The 15,204-nt window shown below is 38.6% G+C and overlaps 1 protein-coding gene across 3 annotated transcripts in view; it reads left to right on the top strand.

Annotated features, from left to right (window-relative positions):
• Nucleotides 1–2,178: 2,178 nt before the first annotated feature.
• LOC109068097 (V-set domain containing T-cell activation inhibitor 1-like) overlaps nt 2,179–15,204 on the top strand; it is a 50,504-nt gene continuing 37,478 nt past the window's right edge. Inside the window, exon 1 of one of the 3 annotated variants that reach the window (XR_006157819.1) lies at nt 2,179–2,256. Coding sequence is in view for 1 of the 3 variants with exons in the window: in XM_042748821.1 (XP_042604755.1) it covers nt 7,572–7,579 (8 nt within the window). In the remaining 2 variants the exon portion in view is untranslated. Of the gene's footprint in view, nt 2,257–5,702; nt 7,580–11,463; nt 11,577–15,204 lie in introns of those variants that run through there. The other 2 variants (XM_042748821.1, XR_006157817.1) reach the window with 2 other exon arrangements.

The following is a 15,204-nucleotide window of genomic DNA, read 5'->3' as shown; positions in this document are numbered from 1 at the left end:
ACCTGCCTTTAGCTTCCTCCTGATTGTGGTTAAAATCACCCTGTTATCTTGAAAGCACTGAGGTAAAGATTCTTCTCTAAAGTCGTGTGAAAGAAAGACTGAATCATGAAGTGTTTTAACAACCTGAAGATCATGCAGCTTCAGCTCTGTGAGTTTATTGTACTAATTTTAATGTACTTTGTAAATTAATCAATAGATGTTTTGTTTCATGACAAATATATTCCAAAACGTTTTGCATGCGCATATGTGTGTGCATTTTATTTTACAGATCTGCTCATATGGTGTCGAGCTGCAAAGACTTTAACAGACCAGCTAACAGATTTGGGTCAAAATGTAACTATTAACTGTGATCTTGGTGTAAATGAGGTTATTTGGTCATTACTAAAATTAGATTCTCCAGTTCTGATATTACGCACTTTCTCAAATACAGCTCCTTTTTACTTAAATAATGCATTTATACAGAAATATTCAGTACAAAGTAAGCACAATCTGTTCATAAATAATGTTACTATTGATGATTTAGGAGTTTATTACTGTATGAAAATAGACCCTCCTCAAAAATACAGCAGTGGCACGAGACTGAAGATCATTGGTGAGCGACCATTCAGTGATCATTTCATACAATGCATGCTTTTAAACACTAACAAAAAACAAATATCAAAGCTCTGAATGTATTATATATAATAGAACCAACTACAGTGATCCAGAATCGTACAGTGGAGGAGTGCATTGAGCAGAATCAGTCACACTTGCATATAATCATCATCTCTGCTCTGTTAAATGGTCTTCTGATCATTGTGATCACAGGTGAGTTATTTGATAGAATTGCATGTGTGTTCCAACTGAAAAACTGGAGTATTCATGTTAAATCTAAATTCATTTTTGTCATTTTTAAGGACTATTACGGTTTATTGTTCATGGATGCAAGAGAACTAGAGACAGTGCAAAACAATTTCAAGAGCTTCAGATGAATCTTGACCAACCTCAAGACTCAACTCAAGTCCAGGTAAAACAATACCATGAGTAATATAACAGGATAAAATAAATTAATAAAGTGTACTAATTAAGAAAGATGAGGCACACACATTTTCAGTGTAGAAAATTTGGAATTTGCATATATCTGACTGTTTAAAGACAACTGCAGCACAGTTTCATGCACATTAAATAGTATTTCTGGTTTCCCTTTACTTTTTCAGTATGTTGCAGTGGACTTTCCACACCATGTTAAAGGTTACAGTCCAGCACCACACTTCTATAGCTACCGGAAACAAGAATGCTTATCTGTGGGTTCCATGTAGCTCAGTTTTTGCAATGCTTAAAATATGTTTATTTGAGGTAACTTGTCTTTACATTCTATGGTCAGATACATTTATATAATGAATGTCATTAAGTATAACTGACTGTTTTTCCAGCTGTGCTACTTTAATGTCTCTCGACTCTCTGTCTCTTTCTGCTCACATAATAAAATCATTTAAACAAAGTATGTCAAGACATTTATTTGGTAGGGCTGAAGTGGGCAGTGGTGGAAAGAGTAGGGTACAACGGGGCTAAAGGAGCCTTGGGGGTAAACAGCACCTTTGATATTATTTTCCTCAAAACCACTAGATAACACAAAAACTTGGCGTAGCACTTTCCAAAACATTCACTTTTCAAGATGCTTGTGCAGATGTGGCTGATCCTTGACGCGATCGCGGGCAGCAGCACAAAGTTGATTCTGTGGTTACTTGATCTATTTGATGTTTTTTAAAAAATATAATTTGAGGTCTCCAAAATAAAATTCCTAAAATTCCAACTCAAGTATTTGTTCACAACATATCCAAATGTTCTCCCAAATTTTCAAATCGAGTAATCTTGGGAAAAAAAAAAAAAAAAAAAAAAAAAAAAAAAAAAAAACAAAAAAAAAAACCCCCTACACTATTTCTACTGTATAGGTACTGTAGTGAGGAGAGGTAAGACCCAAAAGCGAAATGCAAATGAAGACTTTTAATAGGGAATAGCAGTGTAACAGAAAAACAAGTCTTCAGATAAATAACAAAAGGCAGCCGAGGAGCAGGCACACAAACGGTGAACAGAAAGTCTCTTTTCGATGTAAATCAGTAACAGAAAGTCCTTCCTCGTAAAACGGGTCAGCGCACAGGGAAAGGCGTTCGCTGTCCTCCTTTCTCTCTAAAGAAACAAGGTCAGATGGCTGGAGAGGAGACTGTGCAGGAGACTCGTCAGCGTCAGCAGGACTGAACAGAGTGCAGAGAGCGACAGGTAAGTACAGAGCACAGTTAGATCCGACCTGAGACTGAAGGTTAAATGTGCACGACACGACAGGAATAGAGGGTTAGTGCAGCTTCATGCATCAATAGCAAACGAAATAATCTGGCAAGGAGCGAGGAAAAATGAACAAGAAAAATCAAAAACTATAAAAAAAAAAAGAGAACAGATGAAAAACAAAACAAGAGCTAATCAATTAGCGCGGTAGAGAAGAGATAATGAGAAACAGCTGAAGAGGTGTGTGAGTGTAATGAGATGACCAGCAGAAGGGAAAAAAAGGAGAAGGGAAACCGAAACCATAGCCGCGTTTCCACTGTCGGGCTTAAAGCTCATCATGCAAACCCGCTCTGACGTCCAGATCTGAATCAAATGATTCGCGATACGCGATCCGATTGGAGCGCTTCGAAACAGTGAATCATTTTGCGACGCAATGGTTTAACTGATTCGGAGTTTCAAAAAGCTCCGGCCGTTGTGTTCTTTGCTCGCTTTCTCTATGTAATTTGTTGTTTGAATAACCGTGGACATTACATCGTTACAATTAATAGGCCTAACGTAGGCTTACAATGTTTTTATTAAACTGAGATCACACTAAATACAATTTCCGTCGTATTAAAAACATTTTATAAAAATTTTCAAAAGCGCCCCCCCTCTGTTTTTTCCACAAATCGCACCCTGTTTATAAGCGATGTAAAAGATATGCACGCTAAACATTAACGTACGTTACCATAATAAACATGGTAAATGTGACCGTTTGAAGAAATCAGACATCAGCTTCTTATTCTCTATCACAATTGTGTATTTATTTAGTAACATATTTTATCTGTCATAAATCTCGTCTCGAGAGTTTAGCTCCGCGTAGCATGTCATCAAAATATATAATGATTTTTGTTCGGGAGCTTTTATAAAAATAGATAGCGTCTGCACTGTGGATCATTTCAGAAAGCTAACAGCTATAACACCAACATTAAAAACTTTTTTTAATAAGTTGAACTCAAAACTCACTTTCAGTCAGAAGCATGTGTTTGAAATAATTTGATCCGATGTGAATTATAATCACTAAACAAGGCAGAAATATTTAGCCTATAAGCGATGCAAAAGGCTGTGCACGCTAGACATTAACATTACCATAATAAACATGGTAAATGCAACCACTTGAAGAAATCAGACATCAGCTTCTTATTCTCATCACAATTGTGTATTTATTTAGTAACTTATATTATCTGTCATAAGTCTCGTCTCGAGAGTTTAGCTCCAGGTATGTTTTTTGTTCGGGAGCTTTTATAAAAATAGAGTTATCCTTCATTCTAAATGTGACGTATAGCTGTGGCTAAATAAACAGAAACAGTCTCGACTGAATAAGCAGGCTATTTTCATAAGCGTTTAAAATAAATAAATAAAATAGAAATACATTTATTTCTGTGTGATTAATTTTGAGTCCTGCTAAATTGATTCATTATGATCAATGTATCACTATTCTATAGTAAAACATTGATGCTTTTGAATTTGAATATTTAACAAAGCATGCAAACATAAGGCCGCTGTTATCGTGTTCATTTTATGAGCGCGCTAGTTCCAGTGACTTATTTCTTAGTTTTCTAATAACTTCTCTTTGTTGGTGAAACTATGGGGTTGCATGACGTTGTTCCTGAGAGGCGTGTAAAGGGCGGGTTTTAGTGACGAGCAGCGGAGCTTCAGGCCTGATCTGTGGAAACGCTGCGCTATTCTGGCCTCGTGCTATTAGCCCCGCCCGGCCCGTTTTAAGCCCTGGCTCGCACTGGCCCGACAGTGGAAAAGCGGCTCATGACAGGTACTGTATATGTGCATCTCATTACAACTTTAATACATTTGTCTATCAGCATAAATGTTTGCCTTTAGTTTTAAGAGTCAAATACTACCCTTTATGTAGAAGGCTTTGAAAATAAACATGTTGAAAAGAAAGAGGATTGTTAAAAAAAAAATGCATTGGTAAATGCTAAAAAAAATCTTCAAAAAATTGCTAAATGCTAAAATCGGTTGCTCTGACAGATCTTTTAACACTCAGTAGACTGACTTTTATTCATTAGATGAACTAAAGTTTTTAAGTTGATTTAACAAGTTGAGTGTAATAGGTTGCCTTATTTTTTTGAGTAAGGTCAATTTTTTTTTTTTTTTTTTTTACAGTGTGGGCCCACTTGTCATTACGTTTTAAACCATAATATCTTAGTCTGAACCCAAAAAATAATCTTGACAAACTGTATATTGTTTGAAAGCTTAAAGACTGTAGTTTTCATATTTGATAACTGATTTTTTAAAAATATTTTACAGATTAACTGTAATTTATTAATTTCCAAGAATAGAACTCATCAGAGTCAGAGAGTGAGTTCTGACCTTTAATTTGAAATAGTGATGCACATATGAAATCATGAAAAATCTGTAAAAACATTCATTCATTTTCATGTCAAGTGTTCAAAAGTTAACATCCATTCTATTTTTGGAGAAAAAAAAAAATGTCTAAAATTCATGTTCTGCTGATATTCCAGTAGGGCTGGACAATATATCGAACGATATGACCATGCGCATCTCGTCAGTAAAGCCGGTTCCATGATTAGCGGTAAATCCCCATCACCTGCTTTCAAATGGAGCTGCAGTTAATACACAGAGCCGTAGTTCACTGAGAAGCTACGCTATATCGAGTTCATTATCGAAGGCGATTCATCTTCAATAATGAACTCGATATAGCGTAGCTTCTCAGTGAACTACGGCTCTGTGTATTAACTGCAGCTCCATTTGAAGCAGGTGATGGGGATTTACCGCTAATCATGGAACCGGCTTTACTGACGAGATGCGCATGATCATATCGTTCGATATATTGTCCAGCCCTATATTCCAGGTTTCTTCTTTGTCCAGCGGCACCTCTCCACTTTTTATTAAAAAAGGAAGAAAGGAAAGAAAGGAAAAATTAAAATAAATATTTGTGATGGTCAAAAACAAGTTAACTGGGGAATTCCTGGAAAACTGAATGATGAAATAAATGCTTGCAACCACTTACCTTAAAAAAAAAAAAAAGTATATATTTTTTTCAGTGTACTTGAATTGTGCAGCAAACTCTAGAAATATATGAGTATTGGATCAAGACTCGGTAACGGCAGATACTTGATATTCAATGACTCAGATCGGGGGCACCAGAAACCTGATCGGGACATCCCTAAATTATAGCCTATCTGGCCCGCTTTCACAGATCTGGCTTAGCCTTCAAGCCAAGACTAGGTCTTAGCTAAATTAAAATAGTTAAGGAGCTTTTATACAAATTACAAAAAAGAAAACATACATGCATCCATATACAGAAAAAACACATACATAAATAAATATAAGACATAACAAGTAATTTCAATTTAAAACAATATGCATATTAATCAAAAACAAGAACTTGTGGCCTCTCAGTGCTTCTACCCGTTTTAGGTGAGAACACAGGAGGATACCAGCTCCACACAAAGGCTATAGAATCTAGCGAACGTGTTGGGGGTCACCCAGCCCCCAGCTCTAAAAATATCTGTCACCGAGTTGCCACGAGCCAACTCCCAGGAGGATGCAACACTTCTAGTAGAGTCAGCTCGCAACCTGAACTGGCAGAGCACACCCTGTGCCTGATAAGCAAGGGTGATGGCATCCACAATCCAGTTGGCCATCCTCTGCTTAGAGCCGGCAGAAGGGGAATGCCGTCCTCCTTGACAGACAAAGAGCTGGTCTGAGGTCCTGAAAATTTGCGTCCTGTCTACATAGCATCTCAATGCCTTGACAGGACAAAACAATGCTAGGGCTGGGTCTGCCTCCTTCGGGGGCAGCGCTTGCAGGCTCACTGTAATGGGAAGGAAGAAAGTAGTGGGAACCTTGGGCATGTAGCCAGGCCGGGGCCTCAGGATTACCTGGGATTCAGCGGGCCCAATCTCTAGTTATGAATCGTCAACCGAAAATGCGTGCAGGTCCCCTACCCTCTTGATGGAGACCAATACAAGAAGGAGCCAAGTTTTCAATGACAGAAACTTCAGCTCGACTGTCTGCAAAGGCTCAAATTGGCCCTGCGGTAGTGCTCTGAGCATTAAAGACAGGTCCCAAGAAGGCATAGAGGGGGGCCGTGTAGGATTTAGCCTTCTCGCCCCCCTAAGGAACCTGATGATCAGGTCATGCTTCCCCACCGACTTCGCTTCCACGGGGTTGTGGTTGGCAGCAATCACAGCCACATAGACTTTAAGGGTGGAGGGAGGCAGCCTTCGATCAAACCCGTGCTGCAAAAAGGACAGCATGATTTTGATCGGACATTTCTGGGGTTTTTCACCACTCGACGAACAGGTTCCACTTCAAGGCATAAGTGTGTCTCGTAAATGGTGCTCTCGCCCAAATGATGGTGTCAGCTACCCCTAGGGGTAGGTCACCTAGAACATCCCGTCCAGGGACCAGACATGAAGTTTCCAGAGATCTGGACACAGGTGCCACAACCTGCTCCTCGTCCTCCCTGATCTTGCACAGTGTCTGTGCAAGAAGGCTCACTGGGGGAAATGCATACTTGTGAAGGCCCCGCGGCCAGCTATGTGCAAGTGCGTCCGTGCAGAGCATTCCCTCGGTCAGGAAGTAGAACAACTGGCAGTGAGAGGTTTCTGGAGAGGCAAACAGGTCTACCTGAGCGGCTCAGAAATGACTCCAAATCAGCTGGACCATCTGGGGATGGAGTCTCCATTCTCCCAGAAGTGCAGCTCGTGACAGCTCGTCGGCTGCCTAGTTGTGCAGACCAGGAATGTGAATCACACGATTCAACCTCAGTCTGGGACACAAGGACCTTGAGGAACCAAACTTTGTCGGCATCCCCCATGTCGACCAGACACAACCAGAGGTGATGCTCCTGGACCACAAGTGTGGACATCACAAGACCAAGAGAATTTGCAGTGACCTTTGTCACTCGGAGTGTGAGATCAGTTGCGGTTCGGAGCTCTTTTAGAACTTCTGGATCGTGACCACCCTCATGCAGGTCCCTCAGTGCTTTAGCCTAAACAACCTGCAGTAACACCACAGCATGTAAGGCAGAGGCAGCTTCTCCACAGGCCATATATCATCGCCGGACATGCCAGACGAGTAACTACAGACCTGGGAGGGGAGGCACGGTTCACCCTGCCAGGTGGCGGCGGTATTAGGACACAACTGCATCACAACCGACCGCTGTACCGGGAGGACCCCCATATACCCCCTACCTGCACCACCATCGAGAGAGACCATCATCAGAGACCATCTTCCTGGAATGTGAACACGACTCATCCACAAACACCACCTCAACATGCTAAATGCCCAGGTACGTGAGGCAGCGATTGTGACCATCACCCAGCACCAGGTAACGAACGTATCCAGAAACGCCCAGGTGATGGGTTGTCTATAGGAAGACCCACATCGTCTTTACAAAGACATAACATCGGGTTTTCCACACAATGTCGTCTTTAAAAAAAATGCGTGAATGCTCTTTTAGGGAAAAAGCTATCTTAACGCAATAAACCAAACCCAATGTGCAGCTGCCTGCAACATAAACAGGGGGTAGTGCAGCCTAATGTGTGCAACCCAAATGACACGGGAAACCACCACCGCTGAAGCGCCTTACCGACCAACACGAAGAGCTCTCAAAGAGCGCACTGAACTCGTTCAGTCTTCTTCTCTCAGTAGAGTAGTCAGGACCAAAATGATGTGATCGCTTGGCTCCAAAGCGAAAAGCTGAATATGCGCTGCACCTGCTGCCTATTTATACTCACGCTGTGATCAGCGGCAGCTGGATGCAATAATCGCATTCCAATGTGCATTGGCTCATTTAGTTTACACTCAAAGTGGATTGGTCTCTCTAAGCGAGATCCCAATTCGGTGGTCACTTGACGTGACATTAGGTGCGTTCGACTTCATGAAGTGCTGCGCAAACCGATCGGAATCTGACATGAAGCAGTGCATGCCGGTTAGAAATTTTGTCCGATTCGAGACGGCGTCGATGCCACATGACTGTCACGTGTGTCATCAAAGTACCGCAAGAGCGTTTCGAGAGCAGCCGGCTGACTCAGCCGCTGCAATTTCTCCAGAGCGACTGCACGAGCGCTGATGACGACACAGCTGCTCCACGATTGGCCAGATTCACCGCATGACAACGATCACGTGTGTTTAGGGTTTATTCTAACCTTTTCAGTTCCAATAATGGCCACAAATCTGTATTTTTACAATGGTAAAAGCTTTTTTACTGTAGTCGCACTGTTGTATTGAGTAACGTTTATCATACAACACTGATAAAAGCATATATACACCCACTTTATTAGTATTTAAATAGTATATGATTATGTTGAACTTTATTCTTGAAAAAATTGCGCTGTATTAAGCAGTATGTAAAAACTGTTTCTGTTGCTCATGAAAACGTTTCTAAAACGTCTGTGTATTTGACAAATAGTGCATTTAATTTACTTCATCTGTGATAAAGTATGCAAACACCACGTGAGTGTCACTATCGGGAGCAGAAAGTGTCCGGCTTGACTTGTCTGTTTTCAACTCCGCCCCCAACTGCAAGCGGCTACTCTTGATGATCGCCGCCTGTAGCCATGCTTCAAGTCGAACGCACCTATTGAGAGTGACCAACTGAAAGGAAACTCGCATTACTTGTAATGCGTTAAACCTCAACCAAAGGCAGAGCGTGTGTAAGGCGGGGCAAGGCTTAGCCTTCCCCTACCCAAGGGTCTGGAATTTAAGGAGTACTTGGGGCAAAAATGCCACCAAATTGGACAAATATGCCCCTGTACAATTAAACTAAATCTATTAGGTATGTTACGAATAACGTGAAAATGAAATGAAAAGTGAAGTGTCAATTGCGGCATTAAATTTAGATCTGCTAATGATGCATCAAATTATGCATTTTCACAGTGTTGCACATTATATCCAATCACACATGATTCTGTTGAGCTTATGAATGCAATGACCAATCAGGGGCGTTCAAATGAGTCATCATAAATGTTCTTTGCTGTTTGAATAACCGTGGAAATGAAAGCGTTATAATTAGTAACTTACAATGTTTTTATTAAATTATGATCATGTTATATACAAATTCAGTTGTATTAAAACTATTTTGAGACATGACGCCCATATCTGGTATTAATGGAAGCCTTTTTCCGCCACTATCACTGAAAAAAAAAAAAATAACTGGAGAGAAATAGTCAGAATTATCTGAGATATAAACTCACAATTGCAATAGAGTAAAAATTGTGAGATAAAATGTCACAATTACCTTGTTTTATTTTTATTCAGTGGGTAGGCCTACCATATGTGCTTGCCTAAAACACAGGGTTATGATGTGCGTGTGAATAGGATTAAAATTACACTAACATTAGGCAAATTTTAGCGTTACCCTGGAGTTGGTTCACCCTCCGCCTATGCCCTCAACACTGGTTATTAGAGTGACAAAAAAAGTTCATTAAAGGGGTCATATGATGCTGCTAAAAAGAACATTATTTTGTGTATTTGGTGTAATGCAATGTGTTTATGCGGTTTAAGGTTAAAAAAAAACACATTATTTTCCATATAATGAACATTATAGTTTCTCCTCTATGCCCCACCTTCTGAAACGCATTGATTTTTACAAAGCTCATCGGTCTGAAAAGCGAGGTGTGCTCTGATTGGCTAGCTATTCAGTGCGTTATGATTGGTGAATGCCTCAAGCGTGTGACGGAAATGTTTACGCCCCTTAACATACTATGCCATCTCCTAGCAGCAGGAGACTCATTCCAGCTGCTCTGCTCGTGCACATCCCATCATCGGTTCTCTTTTAGCAGTTCAGTCAATGTACTGTTAGTAGTAACTGAATAACTCAGGGTATTGGTTTATTTCGCGTCAGAGGGAGTGTAAGGCACGTTTATAAATGGAATAACTTAAGTCGTTTCAAATGATTTAGATAGATTTGGTGAACTGGCCTCAAACCATGTCTGCATTTGTGATCTGAGAAACGACAAACAAGCGCTACTCTACACTGCTCAAAACTCGCATTTGAATCATCATTGGCAAATTATTTAAATATAAAAAACATACCTACAGACTGTGAGTCAGAATCCCACACTGTCCTTGCAAAGTTTGAACTGCCCAACTTTATAGAAACAGCCGTTTTGCCACAGGCTACTGGTTCAGGAAACAGTCCTCATCCTCCATAAAATGCACAGCACACATCTGAATATTTGGGTTGGACTGTTCTGGAACAGTGTTGAAATACAACTTAACCACTGATTTCTAGTCATATCCTCTTTTGGAAGGCCAAACAAAGTTTCACTTCAACGAATCACACAGCGACTCCACAACATGGCAGCGGCGGCAACAGAGAGACTCAAAGGTTACTCTTTCTTTCTTTGTGTGAACATTTGGGCAGCGTTATGCAAATCTTCCCACAAAGTGACGTAGAGATGTGGGGGCATGGTAGAACTAGCCATTTTAGGAAGGCATGGTTGACTCTTAACTTTTATACAGAATATTTCTTTGGATTTGAGACTTTAGTCTTTGCAACTTTACAGATCTTCTTTATGCACCAAGAGCTTGTAATACTCCCAAGGAGAAAGGAAAAATTGAAATGGCATCATATGACTCCTTTAATATGGATGGTCTGATTCAGCAGTCTAACATTGCTCGTCTGTCAAAATGTTTGAGATGGACAATCATAATCAAATCAAAGAAACTGTTTATGACAGTAATAAGCTATATCCAGTAATTAAAAGTGTCAATGCCAGTAAATATCTAATTAGGGTTGGGAGGGTCTTTTACCATAATGCATGATGGCGACCACCAGAGGACAGCATTGACCCACATTGACAATTAAAGGCGACACTGATCACTGTTCTTTTACTTTAAATTCTGCTTGGTTTGATAATTTCATGCAAAGATATTCATACAGTTAGGTGTGTCCCCATGTGTGTCTATCCAAGCTATATATTCCATATTTATAAAATAATAATAATAATGATAATATAAAGTATTAAGACAAAAACCACAATGTTTACTTGTTAACTATTTCAATAAGAAATGTTTAGAATATTAGAATTCCTTTAAGCATAATATTCCTTTCTTTTTGAATTTGGTGTGTTTATTAGGTTAAACCTAATATATCTTTTCTCTGTCACGTCTAAAGTCACTCGACTGATATGGAATGTAAACAGTCCTTTATCGTTGTTAGGGAGGGACTATAGGCCTACAGCAGAAACATGAGGAAGTGAAACCTGTGGGAATATCATCTTCCCTACAGGTGGTTTGTGCGCGTGATCTGACATGTAGGAACAGATTCTACTGACAGCTCGGTATGTAATTCTCTTTAGTTGTTTTTGAAAAAATCATTGCATTTATAGTTAACTATATTTTGAAATGATTAGTAATTTAAATCCTATTAAGACAATATTTTAGACGTCCCCTTTTCTCTTCTTTGAGTGTTGCAGTGTAATCATGTTGCCTTTAACTTTGCTCTTGTATATTAGACACTGGTGAGAAGTAGGTCTATAAGTTATAGTGTGTATTGTGGACATTTCTGTAGAGAGGAATTTCTTTTGTAATGTGTAAGCTGTATTTCATTTTGGGCATTTTATTTTTCATTCTGTTTAGTTGTGCTCTTTGGACTCATTTAGTGTAATTTATGTTACAAAGTGCATATGGCAGTTTACTTTCTCATATATAGGCCTATTGTTTTGCTTTTGAGAATGGTGTTTATTTCGTTATTTAGTGTATTTTATTGTGGAATTTTAGTGTGATTGTGGTCACTTTGTGTTCTTTCCTGGAGCACTTTGGGATTGTTTGCGACATTGTTAGTTTTGTAACCTATAGTGTCTATTTAATGATAAGTGCTGCTAATGCTTTTATTTAATGGTATAAGTGTTGCTGATGCTTTTATTTAATGGTATAAGTGTTGCTGATGCTTTTATTTAATGATAAGTGTTGCTAATGCTTTTATTTAATGGTACAAGTGTTGCTGATGCTTTTATTTAATGGTACAAGTGTTGCTAATGCTTTTATTATTTCTTCTTGTTGTTCATTTGTTTTATGCTCTGTAATAGGTTTGATTTTCCAATCCTGTATTATGCACATAATTTTTTGTTTGTTTGTTTTGTAACTAGCAACCGTAAATAATGAAATAAATGAAAGTTGTTTTGATATATATAACTGATGGTTGAGTTTGGAAACTCATTGCACCACAGAGAAACCCACTATAAGCTAATACAGAAACTGTAATAAGAAGACAAACTGCTTCTCCAGTCAATATACTTAAAAACAAAACAGAGCAGAATGAAAACAGAAAGCACCACAAAAGTTACGATCTTCTCTTTTCTTGATTGTGTTTCTTGGTCTTTTTCATCTAGAGGACAGAAAGTAAATTTTACTAGGTTGAGTAAAAACAAATAAAAACATATTATAATAGTTAAATAAAAGACAACATTAATCAAACATTAATTTACTTTTCCACTAACCTTTGATGAGTAGCTCCATGCTGTAAATGAGTAATTCATTTGTGATGAGGTATAGTTTCCAGTATCATTGTACTGAAGGTTGCTGAGTTTGAGGGAGAAGTTTCCAGTCTTATACGCCTGAGGAAAGCTTTCAGTTCGGTTCTTATAAACTGAATCCTGCTCTTCCACAGAAACTTTACCATCAATAATGTCATAGACTTTCAGACTGTCATTGTGTTAAAAATCACGCTGTGTATTGTTAGTAACAATGTTCTACATAACATAACAAAAAAATAACAAATGCTTTAAAGGCCATTTTATTCACTTAAACATAGGATGAAGTGATTATTTTCTCTTTAATACAAACAATGGCATACGGCTGCTATTGTTGTTAATAAGAGGTCCATTTGAGGTCCCCTCGAAAACGAGATGTTACATCTCAAGGGAAATACCACTAAAAAATAAAACTCACAAATAAAAATTATATTCCTTTGCAGAGGTGGAAAGAGTACTAAAATATTCAACTTAAGTAAAAGTACCATTACATTAATGAAATTTCACTTAAGTACAAGTAAAAGTACCAGTCTAAAAATCTACTCAAGTAAAAGTAAAAAGTAGATCATTTAGAATTTACTCAGAGTAAAAAAATACTTAGTTCCATTTTAACAGTGGGAGGGTGCAAAAATTGGATAGGCCTATCAATCTCAAAATAGTTGTTTTTAATTAAAGGAACATGTTAAACTGCAATAACCGAAACCAAGTTATCACATGACATTTAAAACATTTAGGGAAGTATGTGAGATTTTAATGCAGGCCATCCCACCAAGTATAGGCAGAAAAAGCAATCATAATCTTACTTTAATTGTATCTGGTGATTCATAGTGATATTTATTGTACTTAAGTATGAAAAGTGTATTTTTAATATTAAATGTACTTGAGTATTGAAAGTAAAAGTAAATGCAAAAAGGAAAAGGAGCAAATATAAATTTAAAAAAAAAAAATTATACACAGCTTGAGTAGCAAGATTGTGTTCGGTTTTAACTCTTTCTTCCATTTTGTATCTTTGGGTAAGAATAAGAAGCATTTCATCTAGTACTTATTGTCTTTCATTCCAACATAAGAAAACATTTCTGGAATTTTGTAATTCTTGCTCTTGAGTGTGTTTTTGAGTGCTCCTCCTGGACCAGACTGGGTCAGAGTTAAAGGTGGGGGCAGCATAGGTGTTAATTTGCAATATGGAAGCTCACCAGTGGCCCCTAGTGGTGGCTGAATTTATGACAATTATGATGTTACCTGCTTGACGGACAGGGTTGCCAGGTTGCCAACAAAACCCGCCCAATTGCTACTTGAAACACGTTATTGGGGTCGGTTCAACCCACAGACATGAAAAACGACAGCTTGAAGTTGTCTAATTTTGCACGATCTCCCAGCTACACTGGTAGTAGTAGAACTTTCCTCTGTGTATACACACGTCCTTACAAGTACAATTTTAGCTGTATTATTTGTGTCCCCTTCAAACATTGCTTTTATGAATTGTATGTTTATTGTTAGACGAAATTTACGCCCCTGTCTACACTGTTAAAATTATTAGTCTATTTATGCTCTCACACGTGTGCTGATATTTAGAAAAGTACATTGCTTGTGCAATGAATATAAAAGACATAAAAACTCATGGGTATTTTTTTCTTTCATTGCTTGAATTATAAGGGCATTCTAACTGCACTCGAATGGGCTTCAATGTGCAGTGAATGCTTTTTTGTTTGTTTTTTGTTGGTGACATACTTGATAATGTCAGCTCTCCTATCATCTCTCAGTCTCTCACAGTCACACATACAGCACAATAACATAATGTCAGGGGAATGTCTTTAAATTCTAATCAAGGAAAAATCACCTTCTGTTGTCTTCTTTTTAAAAAACTTCAAAAGTTGCGCTTGAACAATTTGGCGCAAAGAATGACAGAAACTTGCTTCAGAATGTTAACATCTCATTACAATAATAAATTCTTACACAACAATCAACATAATAAACATAATTAAATAACATAAACATATCATTTGCATGATAAATTTGTAAACATTACTCAAACATAATACACAAAATTTTTAATCTAAATGGGATGGCTGGGGGGGGGTTCACAGAGGGGATGCTTTTTTGTCATTTTTTTCCAACGGGGGATGCCATCCCCCCACATCCCCTCTCAATTCAAGCCCTGGGTACAGGGCCGGCGCTCCGCACACGCACATCACGCACTGCGCGTAGGGCACGAAGTGCTTGGGGGGGCACCAAAAAATCTGGGTCGTGGAAAAAAATCATCACAATAGCCTACTAGTATAAATAACAAATAAAATATTTCTAAACGCATGTTAATATACAAAAGCAATACAAAAGTAATATAGGCCTAGACCAAATTAGTCGAGAAAAAGGTGAATCTCTGTGCCAGTCTCCCTCTGGTGCCCCCCCTTCCCCACCTCCCCAGTGGTCTGTTCGATTA

This window comes from Cyprinus carpio, chromosome B22, assembly GCF_018340385.1.
Source record: "Cyprinus carpio isolate SPL01 chromosome B22, ASM1834038v1, whole genome shotgun sequence".
NCBI classification, from domain to species: domain Eukaryota; kingdom Metazoa; phylum Chordata; class Actinopteri; order Cypriniformes; family Cyprinidae; genus Cyprinus; species Cyprinus carpio.
This window is presented reverse-complemented; position numbering and strand designations above follow the sequence as displayed.